Source organism: Sprattus sprattus, assembly GCF_963457725.1.
Source record: "Sprattus sprattus genome assembly, chromosome: 1".
Lineage (NCBI taxonomy): Eukaryota > Metazoa > Chordata > Actinopteri > Clupeiformes > Clupeidae > Sprattus > Sprattus sprattus.
Window position 1 is genome coordinate 70,251,972 of NC_137920.1, and position 17,052 is coordinate 70,269,023.

The window sequence follows — 17,052 nt, forward strand, 5'->3', positions numbered from 1 at the left end:
TTCCAAAATACAAAGACGGCATAATGAGTGAACAATAAATATATTTACTCAGGAAAAAACAAGTATATTCATTTGTACTTTTTGCATTAACTTTGGTTTACAAAAATGTAAAAACACAAAAATGTGTGTTTATTAATCCAAATGAGAGTGTGTATGCATTCTGCTTAATCTATGAAAATCAGTAAAAAAAAAAAACATCTTCAGGGAAACAAAGAACTTTCTCTAGTAAATGTGCCATTGGTTGAAATCACAAAGAGGAAGTCCGATGGCTAAGGGACTTAAAAACTGTTTCACCACCTCCACCAGTCAGTTGTCTTTGTTGTGTTCGACTTGAGTAGACTTGAGTAGATTGTTGTATCCTCTTCTAGCGTGACCTAAGCTCCAGGGTTGGTAGAGTAAAGGCGGATGATGATGATGCTCTACCTGGCTCTTCTTCTGGGCGTTCTGCCTTGTGCAGCCCAAGGTAAGGCCATGATGGTTTCACTCTCTTCTCTCAGTAGAGTTGCTCTTTGCTAACCTCCACTGAGCCACATATTAGCCAGGTATTTTGTTCTGTATGTTTGACAAAAAATCTGCACATCCTTATGAAGCAACTAATGACATAAACATCCAATATCTTTCTGCAAAATTGTAGAAAGTTTAAAATAGTGTACAAGGACATATTAATACAAACATTTTGAATGTTTTCTGTAAGGACAGATTTGAAAAACTATCTTAATCTTTGTGTAGGAGTATGCCTGAGTACAGACGCTTATTTTTGTATGTGTCTGTACAGATTATTGTTTTACGCACTCACCATCAAAATGGTCTCTGAGAAATTACAACCAAATAAAGACTGTAAAAAGTAAACTAAACAAAAAAAAAGTGCTCTCACTGAAGGTGCTGATTATTTAATACAGACTTGAGCTAAACAATGAATTTCCAAACAACAACAACAAAGGAACTGCTGTCAGGTAGCACGTGAGCAAGAGTTCAGTAGAACCGAGACAGGTGAGAGCGTTTGTGGTTTTCGCCATTTGTGGAAAAAAGGTGGGGGTTGAGGGTCGGGGGGTGGGGGGTGGGGGGGGGGGGTCGGGGGCGGTTGGGGTGGTGTGGCTTGCAGTGTCTGTGAGAAATCAGCTTGGCTTGTGCATGTCCTGCGTGAGGTGAAAGAGAAGTGAGAGCTGGAATGGGAAACAGACCCTCGAGACCTGGCTCTGGAGTATGCCTTCCCCCATCCACCTCCTCCGGTGGCCTCCTCCGCCCCTCACCTCTTAGCGCAATGTGTTTCCTGACAAGTAGGCAAGAGCTGCCCCCCCCCCACCCAAACCCCCTGCAAAGCCCATGTCAAGACCACTCTCATTTCCCCTTTCCCCTGACGAAAATATACAGAACGCCAGCAACATCCTTGGAGATGTGATAGCAAGGGTCGCATTTCAAAACGATTCGAACAGTGATTCACGCTTCCCGACAGGCGTTGCTGAATTGATAACTTTTTATGCATTGAATACTCGCTTTTACAGTACAGATAATATTTCACACTGTACAAATCCTCTGCACATATTTGAAACGTGTGATGGGATATTGTGACTGCATGAAACAATAGTTCACATGACATGGATCACATCCCATGTACATCAAGCCTGTCAGAGGACAAGCACAACAGGGTACCTCATTTTGATCACAAGTAAGTCGACCACTTGATTTTGCTTTCCTACAACCGCAACCTTCACCGTTTTAGAAATTAATTTCGCCCCAATTAATTCTGATTCAATTCAAATGGCAAACGATATCTCAGGGTTAAACATTGTGTTTCGCTCCTTTCAGACGATGGCAAAAACAGTGAGCCGAGGGCCATGACAATGGGTTCAGAGGCCAGTGAGTCAGACCCCGGTGCTTTTGTGAGCTCCCCATTGGAGGCTCCTACTGGTCCTTGCTGTGGCGGTGTGGAGGAGCTGGGTCGCGCCCTGAGCCAACTGGTCCAGGAGCAGCAGTCCGCCTCAAGCTGGCGGGGAGAGGTGCTAACAGGGCTTACCCAGCTGGTCCAGGAGCACAAGGAAGTGGCCAGCGGGCAGGCCGAGCTGGTCAAGCTGCTGCGCGACATCCGGGACCAAGGTGGACAGCACCTGACCCATCTGCAGAACCTGGCCCGCCATCAGAGCCTTCTGGTGGAGAACCATCAGGCCCTCCTCCTGCAAGCCTCTCGGATAGGCAACCAGCTACAGGACCTGGCCAAGACGATCAACAAGCAATAAGATGTCTAATCTCTTTAGCTGTGAAGACATACGTGGAACATGAATCTGCAACTTTTGATACATTTGGTTATGCTTACAGGATCATGGTGATCCTGTCACTTATACACAAAAAAATAATCAGCACAATTAAATCGCTTTAATGAAATGCCAGCATTACAAAGAATCAGCAATATATGAAAATAAAATTGCTGTGAATCAGTTAAAAGATGTTTTATTTGTACACTGATTTTCTTCTGCAAATAAATGCTTAATCACTGCATGATTATTATTAAATGTTGACATGAAATATAACAATAAATAATCGAACATCATTCAACTATGGTTGTCTTTATTTATTTATTTAGCACATTGTGGATTGTAATGTTGGATGGTTATCTGATAACATGACAATTGAAGTTAAACTTCATAATGTTACAATTTTGAGTAATTAAAATAGTTAAAATAGGTCAAATACAAAATATGAACTTTATAATCATTGGTTGATTTGGCTGTAGTTTATTGAAGTGGAAAATGATATTATAATATTATAAATTAAAAAGTATATAGCCAGCTGGCTATAAAAACATAAACACAGTATAACGAAATTAATGAAGAACCACATTTTCTTCAAGATGAATAATTGTATAAAATTCACAGGTATAAACACTTTTCCACATTACTAATGATTTCTGATTATATAACTATCTATCTATCTATCTATCTATCTATCTATCTATCCATTTATTTATTTATTTATTGTATTAATAGACTGGAGGCCACCTTTGATCAAGCTGAACAACACAGCTGTAAATGAAGCTGAAATCTGTTTGCCCGTGGGTACTCGTTTTACCCTGAGTTGTCGTGGTAACAGCAGTGTGTCCTGGAAGACTTCGCCACGATCTCACAGTCGTCACATCACCAAGAAAAACTTGATCATCGTCAAAGAGGCCACTGTTATTCACACCGGAAGATACAAGTGTGTGTGTGACGAACGTCCAGAGCAGCACTCAGAAGTCTACATCTACATAACCAGTACGCTATCTACCTCCCTCTGAATTTTCACATTAACAAAAAGTATAGATGAGACACATGATGTGACTAATGCACATGATTTTTGATTATTTCTAAGTAAATAGGAGAATATTTTGGCCTGTAGAAATATATATGAAACATTTTCATATACATCACATAACTACACAGGCTATGTTATGTCTAGTGAGTGGTTTCTTTGTATGGAAATGCGCTTCACCTTGTGACTTCTATCCATAGATGGTGAGATGTTCACACCACCAAAGTCTGACACTGAATATACAAAGGAGGGCTCAGATTATCTCATCGACTGTTTACTGACGGATCCCAGTGCAACAGACCTTTCTCTCCGCCTGGCTAACGGCAGTGCTGTGCCCCAGGACATGAACTACACTGCCGATCCGAAGAGCGGGATTCTCGTCCGAGCCCTCCTGCCCCATCACAGCGGAGACTATGTCTGCAGTGCAACAGTCCGCGGGAACAATGGAGTCTCTGCAGCGTACTCTTTAATGATCAAACCAAGTAAGACTGTGATCAGAACACCCTTTATTGATCTGTATATGTGCACTCTCATACCAAGACTATGATCAGAACACCCTTTATTGATCTGTATATGTGCACTATTATACCAAGACTATGATCAGAATACCCTTTATTGATCTGTATATGTGCACTCTCATACCAAGACTATGATCAGAATACCCTGTATTAATCTATGTCTGTGCACTATTATACCAAGACTATGATCAGAACACCCTTTATTGATCTGTATATGTGCACTCTCATACCAAGACTAAAATCAGAATACCCTGTATTAATCTATGTCTGTGCACTATTATACCAAGACTATGATCAGAACACCCTTTATTGATCTGTATATGTGCACTATTATACCAAGACTATGATCAGAATACCCTTTATTGATCTGTATATGTGCACTCTCATACTAAGACTATGATCAGAATACCCTTTATTGATCTGTATATGTGCACTATTATACCAAAACTATGATCAGAATACCCTTTATTGATCTGTATATGTGCACTATTATACCAAGACTATGATCAGAATACCCTTTATTACTGTGCACTATTGTACCAAGACTATGATCAGAATACCCTTTATTACTGTGCACTATTATACCAAGACTATGATCAGAATACCCTCTATTAATCTATGTCTGTGCACAATTATACCAAGACTATGATCAGAATACCCTTTATTAATTTATGTCTGTGCACTATTATACCAAGACTATGATCAGAATACCCTTTATTACTGTGCACTATTGTACCAAGACTATGATCAGAATACCCTGTATTAATCTATGTCTGTGCACTATTATACCAAGACTATGATCAGAGATTACTAGATGTGGTGCTGTGTCCTTATGTTTCGTGTCATGTGTTGTCTCTGTCAGAATTATGTTCTCCACCAGGTGTACTGATGACAGTCCAGGAGCTCATTCGTCTTGTTGGGGAAAAGCTGCAAATCCAATGCACTAGCACTAACCCCAACCGCGATTCCAACGTCACCTGGAGACATACTTCTGGTCGAGTATGGCTCATCTCTTCGCCTATATGAAACAACATTCAATTGAATGTATTTTTGTTTATATAGCGGCAAAACAATTAAATTGTCTCAATGCGCTTTACAGAGCCCAGCGCCTGAGCACCCCCTTAGAGCAAGCACAATCGACATCTTGTGACTTCACATCATACTGTTTACATGTCTGAGTGTGATGTTACCATTTATGGATGACAACAGTAGGGCAATTTCACAATCCTGTTAAATGCTTTGCTGTTTGACCTTGACTTTACAAATTCATTGTTTTTTCCTAGGAGATGACACCTGATCGGCCCATCCCTTTAGATCTGGGTGCAGTAGTGCTAAGAACCAGCACCTTGACCATTCCCTCAGTGAGTCTGTCTGACACAGGGAACTTCACCTGCGTGGCCGCCAATGAAGCTGGTGTAAACTCCTCCACCATGCGCCTGCAAGTTATAGGCAAGTCTTGTCATTCCATCTGTCTGGGGCAGGATGTGATTTAAGAGGCAGAGTCTATAACCTGTATACCTATTTTTGTTCTTATGTCCCTACAACAGAGGAGCCATACATCAATCTTGTCCCTTTGCTCTCCTCGGGGACAAGTTTGGGCACAATGACGCTGGGCAATGATTGTGTGGATGTCCATGTATTAGAAGGAGAGAGTATTAAACTGGCTGTCCAGATCACTGCTTACCCAGAGATTGAAGACCACTGGTGGGATATAACTGAATTGTGCAATGCAACTAACCAAGAAGAAACTTCTCTCAAAATTGCAAATGGGTGACAAATGGCTTTGTAATCTTTGTTTTAAGAAGTGTCCAAATTCATTTTTAAATGATCCTTATTTTGGTGCTTAACTGTCGGGCTTGCTGCCTTGTGTGCTTGTGTGTTATTATAGATACAAAAGCACGCGGCTTCTGAGGAGCTTGAAGCGGGAAGAACAGGGCCTGTACACCATCCATGCCAGGAGCGACAAAGTCAATGCCTCACTCAACTTCAATGTCTCTGTCTCTTGTGGGTACTTACTGGAAGACAGAACCAAGTCTATGGTTATACGGATGTCCTTTTTTTGTGTGTGTTTTTTCACTTTCTTCCTCTGTTTTTTTTTTTTAAATAGACAAGCCAAGCGCTTTGGTAAGATGGGATAATTATTCACTGACCTGTGTTGCCACGGGCGACCCTCCACCCGTTATTTACTGGTATCAATGCGTGGGCCTCAGCACCACGTGAGTACAGGACTCTTCCCACGTAGAGATAAAAAAAAAAAACAGAAGCAATGACCACATAGGTTCAAAATCCACTAACAAAACAGCATTCATTACAGATGTGACAGAAACGTCAGTCTAGAGGGAGAGGCCTTTGTGGTGAACAAGAGTGATTCTAGGCAAGGCCAGGTGGAAAGTGTTCTTCATGTGAACCAAACCAACACCAGAATGACCATACAATGTATAGCAGTGAACATTGCTGGAGAGGACCGGGACACTATTTCTTTTGATTTCACCCGTAAGACAATAAAGATTTGTTTGATGCATCAGTGGCTACACATGTTTTTATATAGATATATGTCTACATCTACAATGTATCCACAGCTACAGATTTGAGAAAATATTTTTTTCATTTAAGCTATTAAATGAACTCCCTCGTATTATGTTAATAACTGCATTTTACTTTATGACACAAGGCAAATAATTCATCCTTTACAATTAAAATAATGTATTGCTCTTTTTAATTTTAATTTTACCACCATTGTAATTAACTAAATCACTGTGGATACCTTTTTTTTAGCTGTCGCAGCTACCAGAATTTTAGGATCTCATAATTTCACATCAACCCTCATTGGTGCATCAAGCATGGTCGGAATCTTGACAATCCTGCTTGCAGTTGTTCTCTACAAGTACAAACAGGTACATCTTGTAAAACACACTTCATCTTCATCCGCCATTTCATTCATGCAAACAAAATCTCCTTGAAACATTAAAGGCACCCAGTGCAACTTTATGTAAACATTCAATGAAAAATAAACATTACATTTCTAGTCTTTTTTACATGTAGTAAGTTTTAATAACTCCATACCATTACATATCGACATTCAAGGAGCAAAGATGAGACGTCGTTGTGTGGTGAGAACTGATAGAAAATCGTAAACAACAACAATCGCCGGTGGGGAGAAGCCATTTTTCCATTGACTGGAAGCCTGCTTTATTTATTGTAGGTTACAAAATATAAAGAAAATGGCGGCGATTGTTGTTGTTATCGGTTCAGTTCTCACCACACAACGACGTCTCATCTTTGCTGCTTGAATGTCGGTATGTAATGGTATGGAGTTATTGAAACTTACTACGTGTAAAAAAGACTAGAAATGTAATGTTTATTTTTAAGCCTCGAAAGTTGCACTGGGTGCCTTTAAAACTGTGTTCCCTCTTACAGAAACCTAAATTTGAAATCAGATGGAAGATAATCGAGCTCAGTGATGGGAACAACTACACATTTATTGACCCATCACAGCTTCCATACAATGACAAGTGGGAGTTCCCACGTGAAAGGCTAAGGCTTGGTTAGCAACTCTTCACATTTGTCAAAATTCTATCGAATGTCTGTATTGAGTTGTTCATTTCAAACTTTTTAAATGGGAACTACTTTCATGTCCCAGGTCAAGTGTTGGGTACTGGGGCCTTTGGGAAAGTGGTGGAGGCCACAGCTTATGGCCTAGGCACAGATGAAGACATCACCCGTGTGGCGGTGAAGATGCTCAAACGTAAGTTTAGTTTGTTATATAATAAAAACAATTCATGTGTTTAAACAGAGACAACACATCCCTATCCAGAAGCATCAGAAGGTTGTGCTCATGTGATTAATGGTAACGTTAGATCATAAAATGTCAAATAAAGATGTCATCCCCTTGGTAGCCAGAGCCCATTCAGAGGAGAGAGAGGCTCTGATGTCAGAACTGAAGATTCTGAGCCACTTAGGATCCCACAGCAATATAGTCAACCTACTGGGTGCCTGTACACAAGGGGGTAAGGCTTAATAATCACTCACAGAGAGTAGCCAGGATATTTTTTATGACTTTACAATGCTATGTTCTTTAGTTTGTCGATGAAAATTCCCACCATAACTGTATTACATCTGTTTGGTACTACTCTTTTGTAGAAATGAATTATCCCTAAAGAAGATATGTATTATTACATGATAAGGCCACAATTCTGATAATGTAACCGTTTTCCATTTCAGGGCCAATGCTAATGATCACAGAGTACTGTGGTCACGGGGACCTGCTAAACTTCTTACGCGGCAGGGCAGAGATGTTTGTGTCCTCAGCCTTGAGTGTGTCCAGCATCTCCTGTGAGAGCACGCTCTACAAGAACCTCACTGAAGACCACCGTGTCAGAAGGTTTGTTTGGGTATACAAACAACAACAACAACAACAACAAAAAAATCATGACTGCAATAGGAACTTGTGGGTGCAGATGCACCTTATACTTTGAGTTTGTAAACCCCGAAACATAAGCGATTAGCCGTCATGATAGCCTGATACTGTTGTACCACGTCCACGTCCAGCACACACCCACACTAATGAGGTGACCTCGTCTGTTGGGTGTCAGCCAAGACAGAACTGTCAAGTGAACAAATGAACTGACATCACAGAAGCCTGCAGCCCACCAACACCTGACAGTTTAGCACCATAATATTTTGAAGTCATGGAAACAAGATCGCCTTCTCACTTTCTCTATTTCTCACTTTTTTTGTCTTTCTTCCCCCCCCTCCCTGTCTGTGCGCTAACAGCGACAGCGGCATCTCCTGCTCTGGCTCCGACTATCAGGACATGTCATCGGGGAAGAAGCCAAGGCACCAGTCACTGGGTAAGTAAATAGCAAAATGGCTGAAGTGCTGTGCTGTGCCTCCACAGAAAGAGGCACAGTGTGGAGAGACAGAGGAAGCTCAGTTCAAGTGTGCCTCTGGAGCAAACATACATACACACACACACACACACACACACACACACACACACACACACACACACACACACACACACACACACACACACACACACACACACACACACACACACACACACACACACACACACACACACACACAACAGAAAAGCACAGAGCTTTCATTCGGGCCTTGCTACCTTGGCAGAGTTTACCGAATCTTCAAAAACAGAAGTAATTTATAGTTGGCCTTTCAGTGTGACCAGAGGTGTAAAAATCCATTTTATATGTCAAGAGTTGCATTGACGTGCCAAACCCAAAATATCTGTGTTCCCCTGGTGTGCTTTCAGGTTGCCACCCAGACACAGATTCCAGATTGTTTGGCATGGAGGACTTACTACGATTCTCCTATGATGTGGCTCAGGGCATGGATTTCCTAGCCGCTCGCAATGTAATGAACACATATATATATATAATATATGTTATAAATGTTGTAGATATATGGTAGTAGACTCCTGGGCAGTGTTCCAGCAACTATTATTTTATGACTTCTGCTGTCAGTAGAGCTGTGAGTGTGTTTGTTTTGCAGTGCATTCACAGAGATGTGGCTGCCCGGAATGTTCTCCTGACTGATTGCTGTGTGGCCAAGATCTGTGATTTCGGGCTCGCCCGGGACATAATGAACGACTCCAATTATGTGGTCAAAGGAAATGTGAGTGAGCGTCTGCTCCATCTCCAGGAACGCATCATCGCCCATTTATCATCAATTAACATGGTTTTGATTATGCATCTGTCTGTATCAAACCTAATGCATACACATTTTTCAAGTGCCTGAACCCTCTTTGTTTCTACTGGTTCTGGGTTCTGGGCTCTGTAAAGTGCATTGAAACAATCAAATTGTTTTGGCGCTATAGAAATATGAACTAAATTGAGTTGAGTTGAGTTTTCAGCCATAGACAGTGGGTGAGTAGGTTGCAGACACAACAGGTTGTTGTGATGTTGTTAGGAAGATGATGTGTGCCCTGGTAAAACAGCAGGTGTGTTTCTGTGTGTTCTGCAGGCACGCCTGCCAGTGAAGTGGATGTCTCCCGAAAGTATCTTTGATTGTGTGTACACAGTGCAGAGTGATGTGTGGTCCTATGGCATACTGCTGTGGGAGATCTTCTCTCTAGGTGGGTGTCAATCTTCAACATACAAAGTCCCTACATTCATTTCACTATTTTCGCTGTTCGAATAAATGTTGGTAAAATGTTGGAAAAATATGGTATTTCCTCCTGACACACAAATGCAGAAGATATGTTAAGACAAATGCCTAATACTATACATATTTAATTACAGTTCTTTGCAAAAATAATTTTGTTGTTGCATCTAATTACCATAGGTAAAAGCCCATACCCTGATATAATGGTGAACCCCAGATTCTATAAAATGATACAAGACGGGTATCAGATGTCTCAGCCAGACTTTGCACCATCAGAGATGTAAGTGCCAACAATTACTGCAAGCATTGCGCAATTCCATAATACAATTATGTGGGGATTTTCCATTCACATGCCACCAACAAGTTATGGAAGAATCACACATAATCTATTTAAATTCAGACAATACACTTGATATCATCCTCTTACCTACAGGTATACAATCATGAGAATGTGCTGGAGCCTGGAACCAACACAGCGTCCAACATTCAGTAAAATTGGAGAACTTATTGGACGGCTACTGCCAGATCAACCTAATCAAGTAAGGATAAAACAAGCTTTTTTTTTAAATGTCCAAAGATTCATTTGTAAAAAATAAAAGGATAATCTGGGTTGTTTGTTTATCTAAAATAAATACAATTTGTATCAATAATCCTATTTGAGAACACTGTATTCGTATAACATGATCTGGATTAACAAATTAAATTGGTCCATTGATGTTCAAATGTGTGCATTTTTAGAGACAGTGACTCAGCCATACCTCACAAATGTTGTTTGAATGGCTTCTCATCAGCCTTACAGGAACCTCCAGCTGGCCCTTGAGGAGACCGAGGCAGAAGAAGTGTGTGAATCGCCTTCCGTCTGCGAGGGGAGCTTTGAGCAGACACTTGATCAGGATGCGGAGGGACAACCACTGATGAAAAATAATTACAGAATTTGCTGATGGGAAAGTAGGATGTAACCCATATACTGTACAGGGAAATAAACATTTGCGTAGATACGCACACATACAAATGCAAACATGCCACACACACAAACACACACACACACAAAGACACAGCCACACACACACAAACACTGTTTTTCCAGTTGATTTTAGCTCCGCTTAAAGTTAGCTTGGCCTGAATATATCCTGTTTTACATTACCATTGTGACCAGTAGTGCTTGTATATCGCTTGTGTTAACTTATATGTTTATACACAGAGCTGCTTAACATTCATACAAGTGATCAAAGTGGCCATTTATATGAGTTTCCCATTTCCCCTAGGATATGTAAATAACTCACATTCATGTACTGTCACCTACCCTGTATTTTTATGATTTTTCTTTATTCATGCAAAATGTAACCTGTTGTAGTTAAACATACAAAAAATATTAAACACTCTTTCTAGAGTCAAGAAGAACGTTTTCATTTTGAGGTGTGTAACGGTAGCCAGCATGAACAGAGTTGAGCAGTGAGAAAACCTCAGTCCCCAACACCCAAAGACGTGACAAGACGAGATGAGACGTGTGGCGAAAGCCACTAGCACCCATGGGTGTTAGCCTCTTTGCTAGCACGCCTGCCTCCCGTGCCCAAGGTCGAGGGTCTGTGCTGTTGATGTTCTTTATAATAATCATCAACTGCACTTTCTAGACAACTAGACTTTCTCATCTTGCGCTTGCACAAACCTAAGTAAATTATTCTATTTAGTCTATACTTAATATTCAGTATGCTATGCACCAAGTAACTTTATTTAATCTGTGTATAGGTTAAGAATTCTTGTGTAGGGTGACCTGACCAAATATGAGTAGTAGTAAGCACCATGCTCACGTGATCAATCAAAATGGGTGGTGCAAACATTAAAAGACAAACCCTGCCCTGCACTCGATCTCCTTAACACTCACTTTCTCTTCAGTCTTTCCATCAATGTTTCCACTCCCAAGCCCTTTTTTTATATTTAACTGGTCAAAACTCTGTGAAAGAGTGTGCAACTGGTCAAAACTCTGTGAAACAGTGTGCAACAAGTTTTTTCAAAAAATGTTCTCTCATTTGGTGGGTGTGTCAGAGGTGTTAGCCATTCAGCAGCAATCTTCATATAAACCCCACTGCATTAAAAAGGTGTTGTGCATCCAACTAAAGACCCTACAAGATTAAAATGTACAAAGAATGGCCTTCTCAGCTGTGCTTTTGTAACACAACAGGATGTTCAATGCACCACCGTTTTGTCGGCATTGAATGTGGCCCACCCTGATGCTTTTGACACAGCGCTGTTAAATTAATTAAACTGAGCTTCAATGGCATAAGCTCACATGCCTGGTGGGTAAAAAAAAAAACACACATCCATGTGTTCTTATTTCTGAGATCCAAATGGCCAGTGAAAATGGTCAGACATGATCTTAATATGTGGGGTGCGGGACAGAGGATCAAAATGCTGGGCAATACAACGCAATGTGGGACACCTGGGGCCTCATTGATAAGGGTTGATATGCACAAAAAAAGTAGTGGGGGCGAAATTTGATTTATAGAAAAATTCTCCTCCCGATGGTAAGATAACGCAACAAAGCTCAGTTCTCAGATAAAAAAAAACACAGAATGTATTGGCCTTTCTGTTATTGAGGATTATATATTTATATCACCACTTACATATTTTATAAGGTATTATGTTTAGGTATAGGTTAAATGATTATACTAAAACAAAACCTGCATCCCTGCAACCTGTTTTATAAGGTCATATTGATATCAGTCTCGCTAATTGTCATTAGGACTATAAATAGTGTTCATGGTCACTTTTGTAATGAATGTAACTCAAAATGAATGCAAATTAATATAGATAAGGTACATAATGAGATTCTGAAAATGAAGGCAAAAGCTGATTGAAGTTTAGCAGACATTTGAAGTGATACTATCACCTATGAAAGATTCAAGCCCCATTATATGATAATTGGTAGTTTTTGCTATAGAGCTCCCTCTGAAGCTGCAGAGTGTAGTTCACTTTTACACCACTAGTGTAAATACAAAACGTGCTTTGAGATGTAGCCCACTACATGGCCTCTTCATGAACCACTGTAGGAGGCTTCAAATATGACATTTGTAAAAAGAATAATATGAATAATATGAAAATTAAAGTCTACAAACATATTAAGGCTCATTGGTATAGCACATAAGGAACTATGAGTGTGAGTAAGGGTAGTACGTAAGTAGAGTTAAAGTTTTTTCCAGTCATTTTCAATTTTCATACCATGTCCACTTTTTCAAAACTCTTTACAGACACACACCTCAGCACATCAGTAAACCTTTGGTGCAAAATATTCTAAATATACCATGTGTGCTCAGTGGTACAGAGGTTTGTGTTGTTGAAATTCAAGTAGCTGACCCGGATTAAATTCCTGGGCAATGCAAGATGCTATTGTTAGTCACTTTGGATCAAATTGTTTGTGGTAGTTGCATTTTTGGGTCACTTTGTCTCATTGATCGCACATGACATATACAGCAGTAATAGTGGGAAAATGTCTTCAGAGACATCTGCATCTATATTTTTCATTCATACAAACAAAGAAGCAAACTGAATACATTTTCAGCAAAAACGTTAGAATAATCTGCTTCATTTCAAGTGTATAATATAATTCTTTCAATTTATAATAATCTTATGAATTTATAATTTCATGATGCACCCAACAAGTGCCGATGTGTGTGGAAACTACAGAAATTGAAGTTAATTATATTTCTGAAAGAATTTGCCATAACATTTGAATTAACTGAATATTTGCTTGCACTAGTGCAACTGTGTGTGTGTAAAATACCCTTACTGTATAAAGTATATAAAGTACTTTCAGATTAGACAGATCATGTCTCTGGGACTTTGCTGCAAAGTATATCTATTTTTTAAAATAGCAAAACAACACAATTGTAAGTACTAAGCAATTGTGGGAAACCGTGTCCTTGTGACCCGTGACATGGATGGAACATGCGTGTCATTGCCAGTGCACTAGATGGTCCCTGCTGATTAAATCGTTGAGATTGCATCAGCATTGCTGCTTGTGCTGGACTGAACAACTTCGTCATGACCACCACCAAGTGGTTACACTAAGTGTGCGGAACACAAGCACATTTGTACAAATTCTAAATGTTTTCGTTTGCAGGGTCATGCTCAGCTAACACCACCGTGCAAGTGGAGGTTCCTGCATGTATACATGTGCAACAGGGTCATGGTCAGCTAACACCACTGTGACAGTGTAGGTTCCTGCAACAGGGGGACTAGGATGGACTGAGCCGAACAAGCTCACATTGGTGTTCTGGAATAGCTGGAATGACAGTAGCAAGTCGAAAAAAGCACGTGTCCACACAAACCCAATTGCAGTACATATACACTGTATGCAGTGGTGTAGTGGTCCCTGGAGAAGTGGGTATACTCTTAATTTTTGTAAGCAGCCCATACAGCACAGGATAATCCCCCTTCTTTCAAAAGTGAGTATACGCAATGCTGACTGAAAAATAAGTGGGTATACCCTGGACTACACCACTGACTGTATGTATATGTGGTCATGGTTGGGCTTTGGCTGAGATATGAGAATGAGTGAAACACTGAAAGAGGGTCATAGAGTGGTGCTTTGAATCACCATGAAGTGCATCTTACTTGAATGGACTATGAATGCAGTTGCACCCAGTGGTGTAGTGGTCCCTGGAGAAGTGGGTATACTCTTAATTTTGCAATTACACAATAGGTGAGACACGTGAGTTTGAATCTGTTACTGAACAGAGAAAAAGGTCAAGCACCTACTAATTTATGTCACATACTTATTTCAAATTGTGCCAGAGCAGCAGGCAAGACATTTTATTTTTATGAGCAGGAAGTAACAATTTAGGAGATGGATGCCAGTCAGACATTGCATCAACAGCTACTTCTCTTTTGAAACCATCTGTTGTGCAATGTTTCAAACGCTTTTTGCACAGAAGCGGACAGGCACACCTTGCAAACCACAGCGACATATGTCACTTGTCAAACAGTTTGGCCCATTTAAAACGCATTCGCAAAAAAACTGCATGTATCGACCTTAATTATACAAGTTATAGAAATATGCACAGATATATAAAGCAGGTTAGTCTTTAAAATACAGAGATGCAATAATGACAACAAGAAAGAAACAAGAGTTTGTTGCAGTGGAGATACAGTATTTTAATGACATTATTATGCTAATGTCTGTGATGAAAAGTTTGCAATTTGACATTTTATTTAACAGAACAGTCTTTGTTGCAATCCTAAATGAAAGTAAACAAATTATGTAAGACACATGTTGTAGAGTTTGATGACTAAAGACTTTAGACCTTAGACTTTAGACATACAGCATTCACTCTCAAACCTTGTGAGACCCAAGCATAAAAATAATATCTAAAACATTTTTTTTTAAGTCAGATGATGTAAGAGTCTTCCGATGCAAATAATGAAGGAATAATTAAAAAAATATGTTTTTGTAAGTTTCTAGGGAAACGTTGTAATATTTCAATTGGGAGCATTTGCTCTCAAACTGTCAGAACAAATACAATACCAATTATAATGCACCATAATATACCATATATAGCACCATAACAGTACATTTCATTAATAATAATCACCCAAATCATATTTTTATGAATTATAATTTATTTTAAAAAGATAAACACTGGATAAAATGTTATACAAAACAGAATGAAAATTTCAAAGATTCAGTGACCATTGTTTACTTGCAATGGTAATCCCAAAAGCAGTTCCCTTCCTCTGAAAAGCAGAGACGGAGATTGCACTTTCTACAGAGCGTATTGGAATATCCTTTCACGCAGTGTCTGCAGCGTCCCCTTGTTGTCTTCGCTGAGAAATGTGCGACCATGTCCCTGCGCACATCGATTGGTGTGTGTGTGTGTGTGTATAGATGAGACCTACGTCTACAGAACAGGTGTGTGTGTGTGTGTGTTTAGATGAGACCTACTTCTGCAGAACAGGTGTGTGTGTATAGATGAGACCTACGTCTGCAGAACAGGTGTGTGTGTGTGTGTGTGTGTGTGTGTGTATAGATGAGACCTACATCTGCAGAACAGGTGTGTGTGTGTGTGTGTATAGATGAGACTTACTTCTGCAGAACAGGTGTGTGTGTTGGTATAGATCAGACCTACGTATAGATGTGTGTATAGATGCGACCATGTCCCTGCTCTCTCCATTTTGGACAGCATCAATGACATCGGGGACACTAAAGAAAGCTCTCCTTGCTGGTGTCATTCTGAAATGGAAATAATAGTTAGAGAATGTTCAAGTATAACTAATTCAGATGCAAATTAATCCTATTCAGGCAATACATTCCACTGATGGCATACAATCATCCCCACATTCCAGAACATTCACACCTGTCCCTGAACAATGCACCATACATGCAACCCCCACATTCCAAAACATTTACACTTGTCTCTGAACAACCATCCTCCAAAGCATTCCACAAACATTATCTGGCTTGTGTAATAAGGAGATATTTGGGCAAACAAACAAAGTCCAGATAAAAAAAAAAACAGTTGACTATATCTCACTGCTAACATATAAATAACATTGGGTTAGGGTTAGCTAAACCTAACCCATTTACAATTATTAAAATCTGCTCTAAACTTAAAATTATAAGAAATAACCCATTTGTAAAGTGTGAATTATCAAAAACATTATATTTCTGAAAGTATTTATCCTGTATCTGAACATTCGAGAAGTTGAATGTCTCCATGTAGTGTACAAGGTGCACATGCTATTTTAGCTACCATTTTCACCCAACGTTGTAAAATTACAACAATGACATAACAAGCTGAAAATCTAATGTGATGCATCAATTCCACAATAACTTAGTATTAACATGAACTTCATATTCTAACAATCACAGAAAAAAATATTTCATGGAATTGACTTACTTCAATGTTGATACATCCAGTTGAATGAAACAACTGTGACGTTGTAATATTGCAACAGGGGGTCTTACAGGGTAAGACATCAGGAGTATCACTTAAGACATGCAGCTTGCACTCTTAATGACATCAGGAGTATTACTTTAGACATATGTAAAGCATGCACTCTTAATGACATCAGGAGTATTACTTTAGACATACAACATGCACTCTTAATTACATCAGGAGTATTACTTTAG

At 39.7% G+C, this 17,052-nt stretch overlaps 2 protein-coding genes across 2 annotated transcripts in view; one reads left to right on the top strand and one right to left on the bottom strand.

Moving 5' to 3' along the window:
- The window catches only part of sra1 (steroid receptor RNA activator 1), a gene marked incomplete at its 3' end in the record, with an annotated part of 71,248 nt that overhangs the window by 27,621 nt on the left and 26,575 nt on the right, over positions 1–17,052 (bottom strand). The window lies entirely within an intron of this gene.
- Positions 409–10,867, top strand: csf1rb (colony stimulating factor 1 receptor, b; the record flags this gene model as incomplete). Its single annotated transcript, XM_080854859.1, has 21 exons — positions 409–463; positions 2,982–3,245; positions 3,483–3,764; positions 4,663–4,799; positions 5,084–5,249; positions 5,348–5,570; positions 5,689–5,804; positions 5,908–6,016; positions 6,115–6,293; positions 6,576–6,694; positions 7,218–7,344; positions 7,441–7,545; positions 7,697–7,807; positions 8,022–8,181; positions 8,574–8,650; positions 9,076–9,176; positions 9,315–9,437; positions 9,786–9,897; positions 10,107–10,206; positions 10,360–10,465; positions 10,718–10,867. 21 exons carry the CDS (start codon positions 409–411, stop codon positions 10,865–10,867), a joined length of 2,922 nt encoding a protein of 973 aa, XP_080710985.1.